The sequence below is a fragment of the Haemorhous mexicanus genome, chromosome 8 (assembly GCF_027477595.1).
Source record: "Haemorhous mexicanus isolate bHaeMex1 chromosome 8, bHaeMex1.pri, whole genome shotgun sequence".
Classification (NCBI taxonomy): domain Eukaryota; kingdom Metazoa; phylum Chordata; class Aves; order Passeriformes; family Fringillidae; genus Haemorhous; species Haemorhous mexicanus.
Window position 1 is genome coordinate 1,413,923 of NC_082348.1, and position 14,796 is coordinate 1,428,718.

At 49.8% G+C, this 14,796-nt stretch overlaps 1 protein-coding gene across 8 annotated transcripts in view; it reads left to right on the plus strand.

The window, feature by feature from the left end:
• Positions 1-13,145, plus strand: part of CACNB4 (calcium voltage-gated channel auxiliary subunit beta 4) — a 48,857-nt gene extending 35,712 nt beyond the window's left edge. For 2 of the 8 annotated variants that reach the window (XM_059852455.1, XM_059852459.1), the window contains 2 exons: positions 3,421-3,606; positions 7,396-13,145. In XM_059852455.1, coding sequence (XP_059708438.1) covers positions 3,421-3,606; positions 7,396-7,656 — 447 coding nt within the window. In that variant the 3' untranslated portion in view covers positions 7,657-13,145. The other 6 variants (XR_009487288.1, XR_009487287.1, XR_009487289.1 and 3 more) reach the window with 6 other exon arrangements.
• The last annotated feature ends 1,651 nt before the right edge of the window (positions 13,146-14,796 follow it).

A 14,796-nucleotide genomic window follows, 5' to 3' on the forward strand; every position in this document is an offset into this window, starting at 1 on the left:
CAAGTGCTGCAGACTTTCATCCTGGCTATCTCCTGCCCTGGGTTTGTTTTGGTCTTTGGCAGGGTGACAGGGCAGGAATGACGTGGAGGGGACAACAAATCTGTTCATTAGCAAATTACATCATCCGTGGAGCTGCAGCTCCCAGAGGGACAAAGTCTGGCTTTGGAGAGGCCTCCCTCCCTGCACAGGGAGTGTGTGGAAAGGGAAAGGGGAGTGTGCAGGCATGTGAGCCCTGCTCCTGACCCTGCAGGCCATCCAATCCCCTCACCAGAGCACAGCCACTGCTCTCCCAGCTCCTGGTCAGAGATCCTGCCCCTCTCCTGGAGTCCTGAATTCCTGCTGATGGAGCAGAGGCTCTGCAGGGGTTTGGACAGGGCAACTCAAACTTGCTCTTAGTTTTGAAAGCCACACCTGGTTTCTGGGACAGAGGCAGTGGAAATGGGCTTGGATGTGGCTTTGTGTGGGATCTTTGTGGGATGTTGGGATGGGAGTGCAGAGTGCAGAGGTACCAGGGCAGTGACAGCTTCTCTGGGCAGCCTGTTCTTCTGCAGAGCTCAGCTGTGTTACATTTCTCACATGGAATTTTTTACTGAGTTGTGATCTCTTAAAATGCTGCTGGGTCATTCCTGTGAGCCATCCAGGTCCCACTAACCCAACCACAACTGGAACTGTCCTGGAGAACAGACTGCTCCCCCTAAAACACACCCTTTCCCAACTGCTGATCCCCCTAAAACACATCCCCTCCCAACTGCTGCTCCCCCTAAAACACATCCCCTCCCAACTGCTGCTCCCCCTAAAACACATCCCCTCCCAACTGCTGATCCCCCTAAAACACATCCCCTCCCAGCTCCTGATCCCCCAAAAACACATCCCCTCCCAGCTCCTGATCCCCCTAAAACACATCCCCTCCCAACTGCTGCTCCCCCTAAAACACATCCCTTCCCCTCCCAGTTGCTGATGGGAGTGAGCTGAGGAACTGGAGTGCAGCTGCCCCTGTTTGTGGTGTTTGCCCTGAGCTGACACAGAGAACAGCCCTCTGCACATTGTCCTGTGTGAAAGGTTTTTCCTCTGGTTCCTGCACACAGAACCCTGGGGGTTTCACAGTTGTTTTTTTTTTGCTTCTCCTACAGTGATTTCCTCTTCCTCAGCTTCACTTTGCTCACATCAACTGAATGAAAGAAGTCACAGAGAAGCTGTGGCTGCCCTGGAAGTGTCCCAGGCCAGGCTGGACAGGGTTTGAAGCACCCTGGGATAGTGGAAGGTGTCCTTGCCCATGGCAGGGGGGGATGAGATGTTTTTTAGGTCTCTTCCGATTCGTGGGATTCCCAGATGCCAAGAAATGATCCATGTGAGGTGCATTGGGGCATTTGGATTCTCCATCCCCAGATTTACTGAACTCTGCCTCAACACCAGTCCTGGAGTTACATTCCAGTGCTGAAGGCCTCATCTGGATCAGAAAAGCCTCTCCAAATGTCAGAGTCCCAGGTTTCAGCCTTGAACCCAGCCCTGCTCCGAGGCTGTTTCCACCCTGCCCTGCCCAGGAGCTGCTCACAAACCAGCTCAGCACTTTGCTCTGGTGATGGGCAGGAAGTGAGTGCTGACTTTGAGCTCTCCCAGGGAGCTGACAGTCTGGCTTGGCTTGAAATTAAAGTTGGCCCACGGTTTAATTAAGTAAAAGTTCATTGCCAAGAGCAGAGGCACTGCTCCCTCTCTCCTGCTCATCCCTTCTGCAGCTCAGATTCCTGCAAGAGGAGAATTTGGAGTGTTGGTTTAAAGGGAAGGTCCTTGCACAGGATGCACTCCTCACTCTGTTCCTCTGCTGAGAGCCAGCCATAAGGAATGAGCTGGTGCTGCATGTCTAGACACTGTAAAAATAGCTGTAAAAATAGCTGGGCATATTTGAGCTCAGGAACTGCTTTCATTATTAATTCCTTGCTAATCTGCCCCTGATGCTGCTCGAGCCAGCCTTGGGCACTGCAGGGCACAGAAACATTGCAGGACACAGGAGTATTGCAGGGCTTCAGGAACATTGCAGGACACAGGAATATTGCAGGACACAGGAATATTGCAGGACACAGGAATACTGCAGGACACAGGAATACTGCAGGGCTCCAGGAACATTGCAAGACTCCAGGAATATTGCAGGACACAGGAACATTGCAGTGTTTAATTTCAATCTTTTCCAAAGCAAAATCTACATAAGGAAACCACATTATTTTTTTAATTTCTAATTTAACTGTGTTTTAATTGATAACTTCTTCCACAAGTGAGTGATGGGCTGGAATGTTGGTGCATCAATATGTGGTGAATAGCAAAAGAGTAAAAGCAGTAAAGAGAGGAGCAAAAGAAGAGCAGTAAACACTGAACTGGACCAAGGGATGCAGTCTTAGGGATATTCTGATTAGAAGGAAACTCCTCTTTGCTGGCAGAGGAGGAAACTTTTCTCTGCCATGCTGGGAAGAGAGAATAAATTAAAAAAGAAGAAAAACTGCTTTATCATTTTAAACCTTATTCTGAGAGCTGTAAAAACAGGTGGAAGAGAGCAGCCTGTGGTTGATGCTGGTTGCCCTTTACACCCACAGCACCTGCACTTATTTTCCACTTCCTGCGCTGTTCTCACAGTATTTTGCAAAGTTAAGATTAGAGATGAGATAGGAAGTTGAACTGCTGAAAATAGGGTTGTGTTTCTCTCGAGGGGCTCTGCTGGTTCTGGCAGGTTGGAGGACAGGCAGGGATGGAGGTGGTTTCAGCCAGCACACGGAGGAGGTGTCTGGAGAATTCCCTGAGGCAGGAACACTGCTGCTGTCAGGACTGCCTGCTGCCTTCACTGCTGTGGGAATGGCTTTAGGGGCATCAGCACTGGAAATAAATAAATAAATTGAAGAGTTTTGTGCCCAGGAGCAAAGCAGGGCTCACGCAACACCCGGGGACTGTGTTCAGTGACTCCTGAGGGCTTTGGCTCTTGGTCGCCTTCTAAAGCCATTTGTACCATTTTCTTTGTTAGACACAGAATCATGGAATGGTTTGGGATGGAAGGGACCTCAGACCTCATCCATTCCCACCCCCTGCCATGGCAGGGACACCTTCCACTATCCCAGGCTGCTCCAAGCCCATCCAGCCTGGCCTTGGGCACTGCCAGGGATCCAGGGGCAGCCCCAGCTGCTCAGGGGCTCCCCTCCCTCCCAGGCAGGAATTCCCTCCCTGCTGTGTTCCAGTGTGCATCCATGCCCCCTGTCCCTCCCTGCTGCTATCGGAAGCCCCCTCCGTGCCTCCAGCTCCCTCCCCTCCCTGCCCTGATTCCCATTCCCTGAACAGCTCCAAGGCTGGCTGTGACGAGCAGCCTGTGCCACCCCCAGCCTGTCCCACCCCCGTGGTGTCCCCGCGTCCCCGGCCGTGACCGCGCTGTGTCCCTGTGCCCAGGACATGTTTGACGTGATTCTGGACGAGAACCAGCTGGAGGACGCCTGCGAGCACCTGGCCGAGTACCTGGAGGCGTACTGGAGAGCCACGCACACGTCCAGCGCCGCGCCCATGACCCCCCTGCTGGGCAGGAGCCTGGCCCCCGCCGCGCTGTCCCCGTACCCCGCCGCCATCTCCGGCCTGCAGGTAGGAACGGGCCCCGGGGCAGGCGGAGCAGCTGGGGCTGGCCGGGCTGCCAGGGGCTCTGCTGGCACCGTGCCCTGCCAGCCGCTGCCAGCGCCAGCCCGGGGGTGCAGCCAGGGAGGAGGCAGCTCCTCGGCCCAGGGCTGAGCGCTGGGAGTGCTCTGCCTTTAGGGGGAACTAAACCATCCATTTCCTAGCCAGCAGGCAGCTCCGTTATCATCCCTTTGATTCTGCCCTCATAACTTCACCAAACATTGGCTTATGGGTGGAAAAGCTTGTTCTTTGAGTGTGAATAAAAGGCGTTAATTTTTTTTTTACCCGTTGAAAAAAATTGTGACCCTTTTTTTCCACAGGGATAGCTCAGACTCGGCTGAACTTTGACACTTCAATCGTGGCATGTAAATAGTCCTTAATGAGAAGTACGTGCTTTATTAAGTTTGAAACCAGAAACGTTTGGGGCTAATAACTGGGAATGCTTGAGGGGCTCAGGATTTGCAGGGAGCTTTAAACCCTGCAAGTTTCAGTGTGTTTGGGACTCCAGGAGTGTCACTTGCTAATGTACGTCAGAAATAGAACTGAACAAATGACATTTAATGAATAATTCACCTGACAAATGTAACAAATGTCTGCTCTGCTTGTGGAGTGTCTGGAAGCAGGTAACAGCTTTGGAGGAAATGACTGTTGTTTGGTGTTTTCAGTTAACATCCAGCTGGCTTTGCTGTGAGTGAGCTGCACTTCCCTGAAGGTGCTTAATTCCTGCACTCACCTTTCTAAAGCCCTGCTTGGTTTTATTGGGACCAGCAAGTCACTGTCTCCTGAGTGGCTGAATGCACAAGCACTGTTCTGTTACTAATAATAACATGCACATGTAAACTGTTGTTTCCATTTTCCACTTGCCTTAAAATTTCAGTTTTCCATCCCTTCATGCCAATAAAATACCATCTGCAGAACTTTCACCTCTTCAGTTTCATTTTGAGAACTGGGTGTATCCACGGAATTTTTTTCAGGCATTTATTTCTCTCTGATCAATGGACACCAGCAATAACTGTGAAATGTTGCTCCATTTACTTAGGGAAAACTCACACTGAAGATGAAAATCACCCCTGTGCAGTGGGCTGGCTGAAGGTATGCATCACTTAATCCCCACTTCACCCGAATTCCAAAGGGTTTCGGTGGGATCAATGGTGCTGGTGCTCTGCAGAGGGGTAAATTTCTCCCGGAGTGATCCATGCCCAACCAGAGCCACAGGTTTTCCGTGCCACCAGGGTTCAGGCCCTGCTGTTTTCCATGGGTATCTCACAGTAAGGGCCTCCACCATCCCTGCTGCCCACCAGGAGGTTTTATGCTCATTCAGACCTGTGAAGGATTTGCATCAGCTTTCACTGTGATGATGTGTGTAGTAATTAAAAGACACTTGGCTAATTAAAGTAGCAAAGGTGCTTGTGGTGCAGGAAGATTTTATATTCCTTCTGCCCTTGGTACCTCGGGGACTGAAAAGCAAAAGCCCAAAGGCTACACAGCAGTGAGCCTGATAAAGGTGTGCTGGGACAGGCTGTCCCTGCTTCACCAAATCCACATTTGGGAAACTCCCATTTCCACCTGGCCGTGGACTTTGGCTTACTGAGAACTGAAAGTTCTGCCTGAACTCCTGACTCATGGAGGTCATGAGGGTCACATCCTGTGGCACAGATCCAGAGCAGGCAGAGAGGGCACAGGTGGCAGTGCTGGCTCTGCCACACCTGATCCTTGGGAACTGCCTTCCTTAAAGGAAGAGCTCGATGCTGAGCTGAGGGGGAAGAGTAAATTTGATCTTTGCCTAGAAAAATATTTATTGCTCTGAGAAGCTGTGGCTGTCCCTGGATCCCTGAAAGTGTCCCAGGCCAGGCTGGATGGGGCTTGGAGCAGCCTGGGGTAGTGGAAGGTGTCCCTGCCCGTGGCAGGGGAAGGAATTAGGTGATCCCCAATTTCCCTTCCAACCCAAACCATCCTGGCATTCTCTCACTCCTTGGCACCAGTCGTTTCCCTCTGACTGGTTAGCTCTAAACACATCTAGCCTAATTTCAGTGCATGGATTCAAATCCTGTAGCTTTTGGGGAGATGTGTTCCTTAGGCTCCAAGGGATTGGGGTTTCAGGTCCATTCCTGCAGGCAGTCATCCCAATCACACAGCAGGATCAAAAGTTCCCTGGGCCATCAGACCCAGGTGTTCCCAGCCCAGGCGTGTCCCCTGCTGACACCCTGGGAGCTCAGCAGCAGCCCTGGGATGAGCACACAGCCAGGGAAGCAGGAAGGTTCCAGGAAAGCAGCAGGATGCAGCCCCAAAGGTGAATTCCCACAGGGGAGGCAGAGGGGTGAGCACAGAGTTAAAGCTACAATTGATGAGGGAATTATACATCCAAACTGCATTTGTACAAGGATAATTCATCATGGGATCAAGGAACCACAGAATGGTTTGGGTTGGACAGGACCTTAAAGCCCATCCATGGGCAGGGACACCTCCCACTGCCCCAGGGTGCTCCCCACCTCCAGCCTGGCCTTGGGCACTGCCAGGGGTCCAGGGGCAGCCACAGCTTCTCTGGGCACCCTGTGCCAGGGCCTCACCTCCCTCCCAGCCAGGAATTCCCAGTTCCCAATCTCCCACCCATCCCTGCCCTCTGGCACTGGGAGCCATTCCCTGGCTCCTGTCCCTCTGTCCCTTGTCCCCAGTCCCTCTCCAGCTCTCCTGGAGCCCCTCCAGGCCCTGCCAGGGGCTCTGAGCTCTGCCTGGAGCCTTCTCCAGATGAATGCCCCCATCTCTTCCAGCCTGCCTTCAGTTTCTGAAGCCCTTTGCCATAATCCCCACTAAGACCTGGTGCTCTGGAGGGGGATCCCCTGCAGGAGTTCTCCCCAGGATCTGGGGTGAGGTTGCAGAGGGGCCCCTGGTTCAGGGCCCCTCTCCAGGAGTCTCCCTGCAGCACCAGCCCCGAGCTGTAAGCACACACCCCCTGCTCCATCCCTGCCCCAGCCACAGCAGCCTTGGATATCAATTATTCAGGAAACAGTCGCCAGGCAGAGGCTGTAGCAGGAGGAGGAAGGTTTTATGTCCCAGAGAGCAGGGGCTGGAGTTTCAGCACGGAGCTTGTCCTGAGAGATGGGTGCTGATGCTCCTGAGAGGTTTAATGTGTGGTGAAAGCAAACAAAACGCTCGTTTTAGGCTGTTTCTTCACCATGCCATTAACTGGCAAAAAAACCATGAACTAATTTTGTTCATGTGACAAATGATGGGCATTGTCATTATGGGAACGTGAGGAGAGCAAAGGCTTCTAATTAATAAATTATCTCAGGAAGGGATTTTCTGTCAACATATTTAAAAACTGTGCTTCAGCTGAAAGAATTTATTCAATTATTTTAGCCTCCCCTTGGCTAACCACCAGTGGTTTGGTCATAGGAAGGGTTTTAAATGAGGCCCAGAGCTGCACCTTTAAAAACAGCCCAAGCAAACATCTTCAGATGTTTTCCAGAACCACAGACACGGACGCTTAGACATTGCCTAAGCAGAGTAGCGGCGTGAATGTTCTGTTCCTGATCAGAGAAAAGTGATAAATGCTGACTACATCAGCTCACTTTTCATGCTCGGTGTAATACTCAGCAGGGCGAGCTTCCCGGGAGCTGCAGGAACCAGAGCTGGCCCGCTCCCGGCCCTGCAGCAGCCGGGCCCTGCTGGAACAGGAGAGCCAGGAGCTGCTGGAAGGGCTGGGCTGGGCAGAGCCGAGCCGGGCTCGGGCACTAACTGTGGCTTCTCTGGCCCCCGCAGAGCCAGCGCGGGAGGCACGGCGGCCACTCCGCGGACAACTCTCCCCTCGAGCGCCGCAGCCTCATGAGCTCCGACGAGAACTACCACAACGAGAGGGCTCGCAAGAGCAGGAACCGCCTGTCTTCCAGTTCCCAGCACAGCCGAGAGCACTACCCCCTGGTGGAAGAGGAGTTCCCCGACCCCTACCAGGACTCGTACAAACCCCACCGCAACCGCGGCTCCCCCGGCGGCTACAGCCACGACTCGCGGCACCGGCTCTGAGTGCTGGGACTGGGGAGTAACAGCATCCACCCGTTGGTACCGTGCCATAACGTAGCTAGGAATAACAATTAGATCATGTTAATTTGGCAGGTGTGACGGTGACACCCTGCTGTCATTGATGTTTAATTAGGGGGCAGCAAAACCCAGCCCGGCCCTTCCGTTTCTGCCCGATCATAGAGGTTGTTTTTGGGATTCTTTTTGGGTTTAATACAGCGTTTGCATTTATAGCCATATTTTTTTCTTGTCCTTAGGTATTAGACACATCCGTTTGTAATTTTGGGTACTTATCGAGGCACTTATAAAATAATTTCCTGTGCTGGAAATTCCAAATGACCAGTTCCAGTTGGAACCAATTTATAAACCAATTCCTGTTGGAATTTGGGTGAATTGACTGGAAAGTCGACGTGAGCATGTTGGGAAAAAAAAAAAAAAACAAACACGAAGAAAAATCTGAAAATTACAAACCACTGCAAGTCAGAAAGTCAGCTCCAGTATTTGTTTGCTGGGAGCTCAATTTCCATTTCAGGTTGGAGTAAAAGGATTTATTCTAACGATTTCTTTCCAGAATGGCTTTTTCAGACAAACCAAATGTAAACTCTCGAGAGTGCCAAATATCCCAAATTATTGCAGCAGTTACAAAACACTTTCCAGTTCCAAATTATTTTTAGACCTGGCATGAATGTTGCAGCCAAATGATTCTTGAGTTCAGCCAGTCCTGACAGTTTTGTTGGGACCAGCAGGGAGGAGCTGCGACAGGAGACGGGAAGTAGGGACAGGAAAAGGAACAAACTCCATCGTTTGTGTGCCTGGGGGTCGGGAACAGTCTTTATTTTTTCCCACTCTTTTACCTGAATACAGCTGGAAGTCCCAAAATGGAACAGGAGTGTAGAGACATCAGATTTTTCTCCCATTTTTATCCTGCTTTTTAAATGGAAAACAATCCCCTGCTCTGACCCCGTGTGAGGATCCCTACATCCCAGTACCCCGAGTAGCTGCCCACATGTTCCACCTTCCCAAGCCCACCTGGGAATGTCTGACCATGTCTGACCATTCCAGCGGCGCACAGGAACTCTGCAGAAGATCCATTCCAGCCATGAAACCCAAGGGGAGGGAGCGGGCTGAACCAGTCATCAGTGACAAACATTTCAAACAACATCTCGGTCAGAATTGCAATAAAAAGGAAACAGCAGACAAAAATCTGCTCCCAGGGAAGTCGTGGAGCTGATTCCAAGCTTTGGATTCCAAGAGCTATGATAAATCCTTGGAGATATTGCTGCCTTACTTCCTACCAATCATTTCTTTCACCTGCTGAGTCTTGAGTTCCTTCCAAGAGATGAATTTCTGTGGTTGGACCTTGTGTTTTACACCATCGGTGAAGCCTTAGATCCCATGGGATTGAAAATTGACCCCCATTGCCCATTTGTACAACCACTGACATCTTCCAGCAGAGCCTCCCGAAATTCCCACTGCACACATTCCCTGGAATTCACACAGTCATGATGCTGAACGTGCATTTGTTTATGCAGGTTCATGTCACAACTATGTTCTTCCCAAAATAAGGATCATTAACTTTTTTATTTGCTTGTTTTCCTCCCAAAGCCTGCTGAACTCAGGCTTTGAAAGCATGTAGCACTAGAGGAATTTCTGGAATATTCTGGTTTCTTCTACGTCCTGGACCAGCTGGCAAAGACCACTGGTGTTTCCAGCATCCTGGAGTCTGATTATCCTCTCAAAGTTGCTGGGAAAAGCAATCCATGTCCTTTGTGGGGCACCCAAACCTAAACCATCCCCAGCAGCATTAAGAGGTGCAGACACCTGGTTAATTAAATATTTTAATGACCCCATTGCCTAAGAGGCAGCTGCAGCACCACTGGGTGATCCCAATGGAGCAGTTAGCAAGGGAAATGTGGAAATCCGTGCATCCACTGGAGTCCCAGAGTTCTGGATGGATCTGCCAGACCTGATCCTGCCCAGTTCCCTCTGGCTGCAGGTGCCAGAGGAGCTCTGAGGCTGAGGGAACGTGGCAGGAGCTGGCACTGGCAGCTCCTGCAGGATTCTGTGCTGCAGCACAGGGGAGCATCCCCCAGGAAGTTCTCCAGCCCTTTTTCCATGTCCAGCACACAGGAAGGACAAAGGAGGCCTTGGGCAACCCCTTCTTCTCTGAGCTTTCCTCGTTTGTGCACTGAAGTCCTGATTGCAGGGCAGCTGTGGAACCCTGGGCAGCAGCTGCTTCTCTTTATGCTGCACTAGATTAGGGATCAGCTCATTAACTGCGTGAGGAGATTGGCATATTTGCAGTCAGATATTTCCTAGAGCTTTTGGAGCCTTGTTTTCAGTCTTCCACATCACCCCAGGCCAGGGAAGGATCCCCAGCCACCACACTCTGCACAATCCACCACCTGAACATCTCAAGTGCCAAAACCACTTGGTTTGACAAAAACAAACTTGTGAGGGAAGCCAGGGATGGGCCTGAGGGTTCCCTGGGGTTAAGCTGCCTTGACTGCTGGCTGTCCTGAGTTTCTCCCAGAGCCCACTCCATTCTCATCACAGGGGCCCTGCAGGGCTCCCTCCTTGCTGGGGTGTTGAATTCTGTGAGAAGAGATATTCCTGAAGTACAGATACAGCAGCCAGGCTGGCAGGCTCTTCATTTATTGCAGATCCTGTGGGCAGTGTTTGTTTGAAGGAGGGATTTCTGCTCAGGACACAGTAAGGAGTGAAAGCTGTGCTGGGGATCAGGATTGGTAATTCCTGGTGGGATTCCAGCACTGCTGAGCAGCTCTCTTGTGGTTTAGTTGAAGTTGAGGAGTTCATGTGTTCCTGAGTGAAGCAATCCAGCCTCATTCTCCAGTCCTCACATCATTTCTTGTTAAAATAATACTGGAGACCAGAGCTCTGTTCTGAGCTCTGGCAGGGACAGAGGGTTTACAAATGTTTATAAAACAGGGAGTTTTTTAAAGTTGTGTTGTTATCCGAGTTTCTCATTCGAGCACTTTGGGATTAACAAGGATTTAACCAACGAAGGTGATAACAACAATCTCTAAAGAGAAAATTCAGCACATTCTTATGTTTGGGAATCAATTATTCTAATTGTTAACCTTCAAAGACTTTCTCCCTGGAGTTGTATTTAACACGTACAGATTCTTTTCCTGATGCCAAACACTTCTCCCATGGGATGTGCAACTCACAGCTGCTGATATTTGTAACTTCAGTTTGATGCCAAATCCTCTGAATTCAGTTTGGTCTCAACACCACAGAATTCCCTGGAGCATCCAGAATCTCCTGTCTTTACTGACTTCACCATTCTAAAATATTATTGTTATTCCTGTTGTTCACAGCACACTGATTTGGGTAAGTCAGGGGTTCTGACACTCCTTTTTCTCTTTAATAATCCATTAAATGTGTCCTCTGCTGTATTTTCTTTCACAGGTTCAGCACTTCTGAAACTAGCCCTTGATCCCACATTCCTGATATTTTTTTTAAGGCAAAATAATTGGAGACTACACACGGCAAAATCAGATGCATGTTTTATAAAATGCCATTTATACAAACCTGGGTTTGCTCCTAAAAATGTGCATTTTAACATCAGGTTCTGTTACCCCTGCTGGTGCCAGTCCAGGTTTGCATCCATGGGATTCTGCTGCCATGTATTTTGTTGGAGTTGCCCCTCATTCCTTCAATGTTAGTCCTACAAAGGCTGCAGGATCCTGTAATGCAGCCAAGCTTAACTCTGGGGAAATGGATTTTAAATGATCCTAAAAGAAAGTGTGGTGTCATTTCAAGAGGCATTTGAATAACCTTGGTGAGGTTGTTACCAAGCCCAGTTTATTTTATATAGAAAAATAAAGGCGTATCTTAAAAAAAAAAAAAGGAAATGTTAATAAAACTGTAAAATATATGTAAGGAATTAACTCAGAGAAAGAGGTGAAAATGCTACTTAGGAGTGAAAGTTCAGATTTCTTTCAGTGTGTGTGGAATCCACTCAAGAAGTCAGGAGAAATATTGTGATTAGATCCATCCAGAGAATCTGGGGAGGAGGTGGAATCACTTCAGATGTTAATGAGTGTCTCTCCTTTCCTCCTTTGGAATGAGCAGCCTTGGCTTGGTCCCAGGAGGGGTTATGGACCTGCCTTGGGAATTTGGGAAACCAAATTCCTTGGCAGGGACACCAGGTCCTGTCTGGTCCGAGAGCAAGGTCTGCCCACAGTGGCACCTCCTGGTCCTCCCCTGCCTTACCAACATTGCCTGAAACCCGAGCTGTGACTACCTGGGACGGGCCCTGGTGAATCTGCTCTGCAGCAGGGAGCCCACAGAGCTCAGAGCTCTCCCTTCTGCCAGCGGTGTGAAAACTGAGCAAGGGAAAAGAAGCACATTTGTAATAGCACAAATTTACAATAATTCCACTCCTGCCTCTGGCATCGTGGTTTTGGAACCAAGGGGGAGATTTCTGATCCAGCATCGGTGGATTGATTGCATTTTTGATCTGTTTACTCGCTGCCTGATACTTCAGCAGTTGATTTTGGCATTTTGCACATGGGATTGATTTTTCAAAAACTTGTATCCCTTCCATATGAATTAATTAATGACAGCAAAAAGAACCTTTTCAAATCACAAAGCCCACTGCATTCATTTCTGCTGATTTCCTCCTGGAAGCTGAAATCACATGAATAACTTTAATTTTGGCCAATGTGTAGATCTGGGATGTGACTGTTGATCCCAGCAGCAGCCCAAGGTCAGGAATGAAACACTCCCAGGAAGTGTTTGTGAGGATACAGAGCTCGGGGTGGGGAGGGAAGAGTCACAGCACCCCAAATTCCCAAGAATTCCCTGCAAACCTGAAGGGAGGTGAGGTTAAGGAGCTGTGTGTGCCCAGGTGTGTTTGGGATTGGGGCACACCTGACTGATTCCCTCCTGGGGCAGGCAGGGAGAGTCAGGCCAGCAGAATGCAGATTGTGTGCTGGGAGAACGTTGGGATCTGCCATTCCAACTGCACACTCCAGACCTTGGGCTTCTCACATCCTGGAAAATCTCTGTTTCTCAGCCAAACTGGTTCCCAGGGAGAGCCTGGCAGCACTGCCTCACTGGGGACCAGTTCAGAGCCACTCTGGTGAAGACATTACTGCCTTTACTGGGACAGAGCCACCCCAAATTTGTGTTTTCTGCTGATTTTCCCTTTGTTTTGCCCTCTAGACCCCGTGTGTGTAGCACCTGACCAGGCATGTGGGTACCATATACTATGCAATGTGTACAGTGGTGCATGCTCTGCTCTCCCTCTGCTTTTAGTGGCTTTCAAAGAAAACTACAAAAATTGGAAAAAAAAAAAAAAGAAAAAAAAAAAAGTGGTGTTATTTTTGTGACCAGGATCATGCAGACTGCATGCCCATAGTATCCTCATTTCTATGGATTCGTTTTCTGGAATTTAGATGTACAAAGATGAACTGCATTACAATAACTTTTCTACAATAAATGAACAAAACTACCAAGTGTTTAAAGGTCTGTCCAGTCTCTTTGTGTCCTGCACTAAGATTGGGAAGATGCTCAGGAGGAACCCAGAGTCCTGTGGCATTTTTGCTGTTTGCCAATAGTTTTTGGCAGCAGCCTCACGTGTTGCGTTTTTAGGAAAATTTAATGAGGTTCTGAAGAAGGAGATGCATCTGCTCTGCGAAATAAATGATGTTTATTTTTGTAACGAGCTTCAATAGCTGTGACCCAGAAGTACAAAAACACAGATAATTCCTGCTGATCCAGCAGGGAATGAGGTACTGGCAGCCAACTGCTCCTTTGAAGGATTCCTGGGAATGTTCAGGGTTTGGAGCTGGTCCTTGGTGGGATCTCCTGGATTGGTTCCTAGGCAGGAACAAGGGGCAGAATGATGGGAGGGATTAAGGATTGGATAATTATAAGATAATTAACAGTTTATCACAGAACGGTGAAGGTTGGAAAAGACCTCCAAGGCCATCGAGTCCGACTGACTGATCCCCACCTGAGTGCCACCTCCAGCCATTTATGGGATCTTGGAAAACTGAAAGCATTGGGAGATGCTGCCTCTGGCAGAGAGTTCCAGCCTCCTCTTCCCAAAAAGGAGAAACAGGAACCAGCAACCTCCAAACCTTGCCTTGGAGGGACAGGAGCACGTGTGCCAGGTGAGCTGCATTTGCACCCCTCAGGCAGATCTAAAGCTCTTACAGAATTCTGTTCAATGGGATTGTCTTGGCCGTGGGTTCAAAAATCAGATCTCAACACGTGAGCTTTCATCTAGGCTGTTGATGAAAAGCAGGAGGGTTTTCAAATAAATATAACTGAGCAAAAAAATGCCTTTTGTGTGTTTTTGTATGATCCTGGGGTTAAAATTTCTTAAGCTGCTTAAGTTGTGTGTGTCCTGGGGAAGGGGCTGGAGCCCCAGGAGCAGCTGAGGGAGCTGGAAAACTCCTGAGGGAGCTGGGATGGGCTCAGCCGGGAGCAAAGGAGGATCCCCAGGGATCTTTTCCCTCTCTGGAATTCCCTGCCAGGAGGGGACAGCCGGGGGGGTCGGGCTCTGCTCCAGGGAGCAGGGACAGGAGCAGAGGGAACGGCCTCAGGCTGGCCCAGGGCAGCTCAGGGTGGATTTTGGGGCAATTCCTTCAGGAAAAGGAGCTCAGGTGGGGTCCCCATCCCTGCAGGGATTTCAAAGTGGCACTTGGGGACATGGGGTAGTGCTGGAAATGGTTGGACTCAGATATCTTGGAGGTCTTTTCCAACCTCAGCCACCCCATATCCTCTCCGTTTGGGTTTTTTCCTGCACAGAAGCATTTCCACGATGAAATCCTTCTGTCGGCATTCGAAGCACTTACCCAGCACAAACTCCCTGACCCTGTCTCTATTACAGCTGGAACAAAACGTACACGACCCGAAAAAGCCCTCCCAGACTTCCAGGAGAGAATTGCAGTACCGGGCCCGAAAAATCCCTCCTGGAAGTCTGGAATCACATGAATAACATGAATTCCAGGAGGGAATTGCGAAGCTGTACCAGCCCTGCCCACTGGAATGCTTTCCTAGAAAGCTTCCAGCAGCACTGGGAAGCTCGGCTCAGCCCATAAAAACCAGCAGTACGACCCAGGTTCAACCAGGCTGCCCTAGGAAAACACCCAAACAAACGACTCGGGG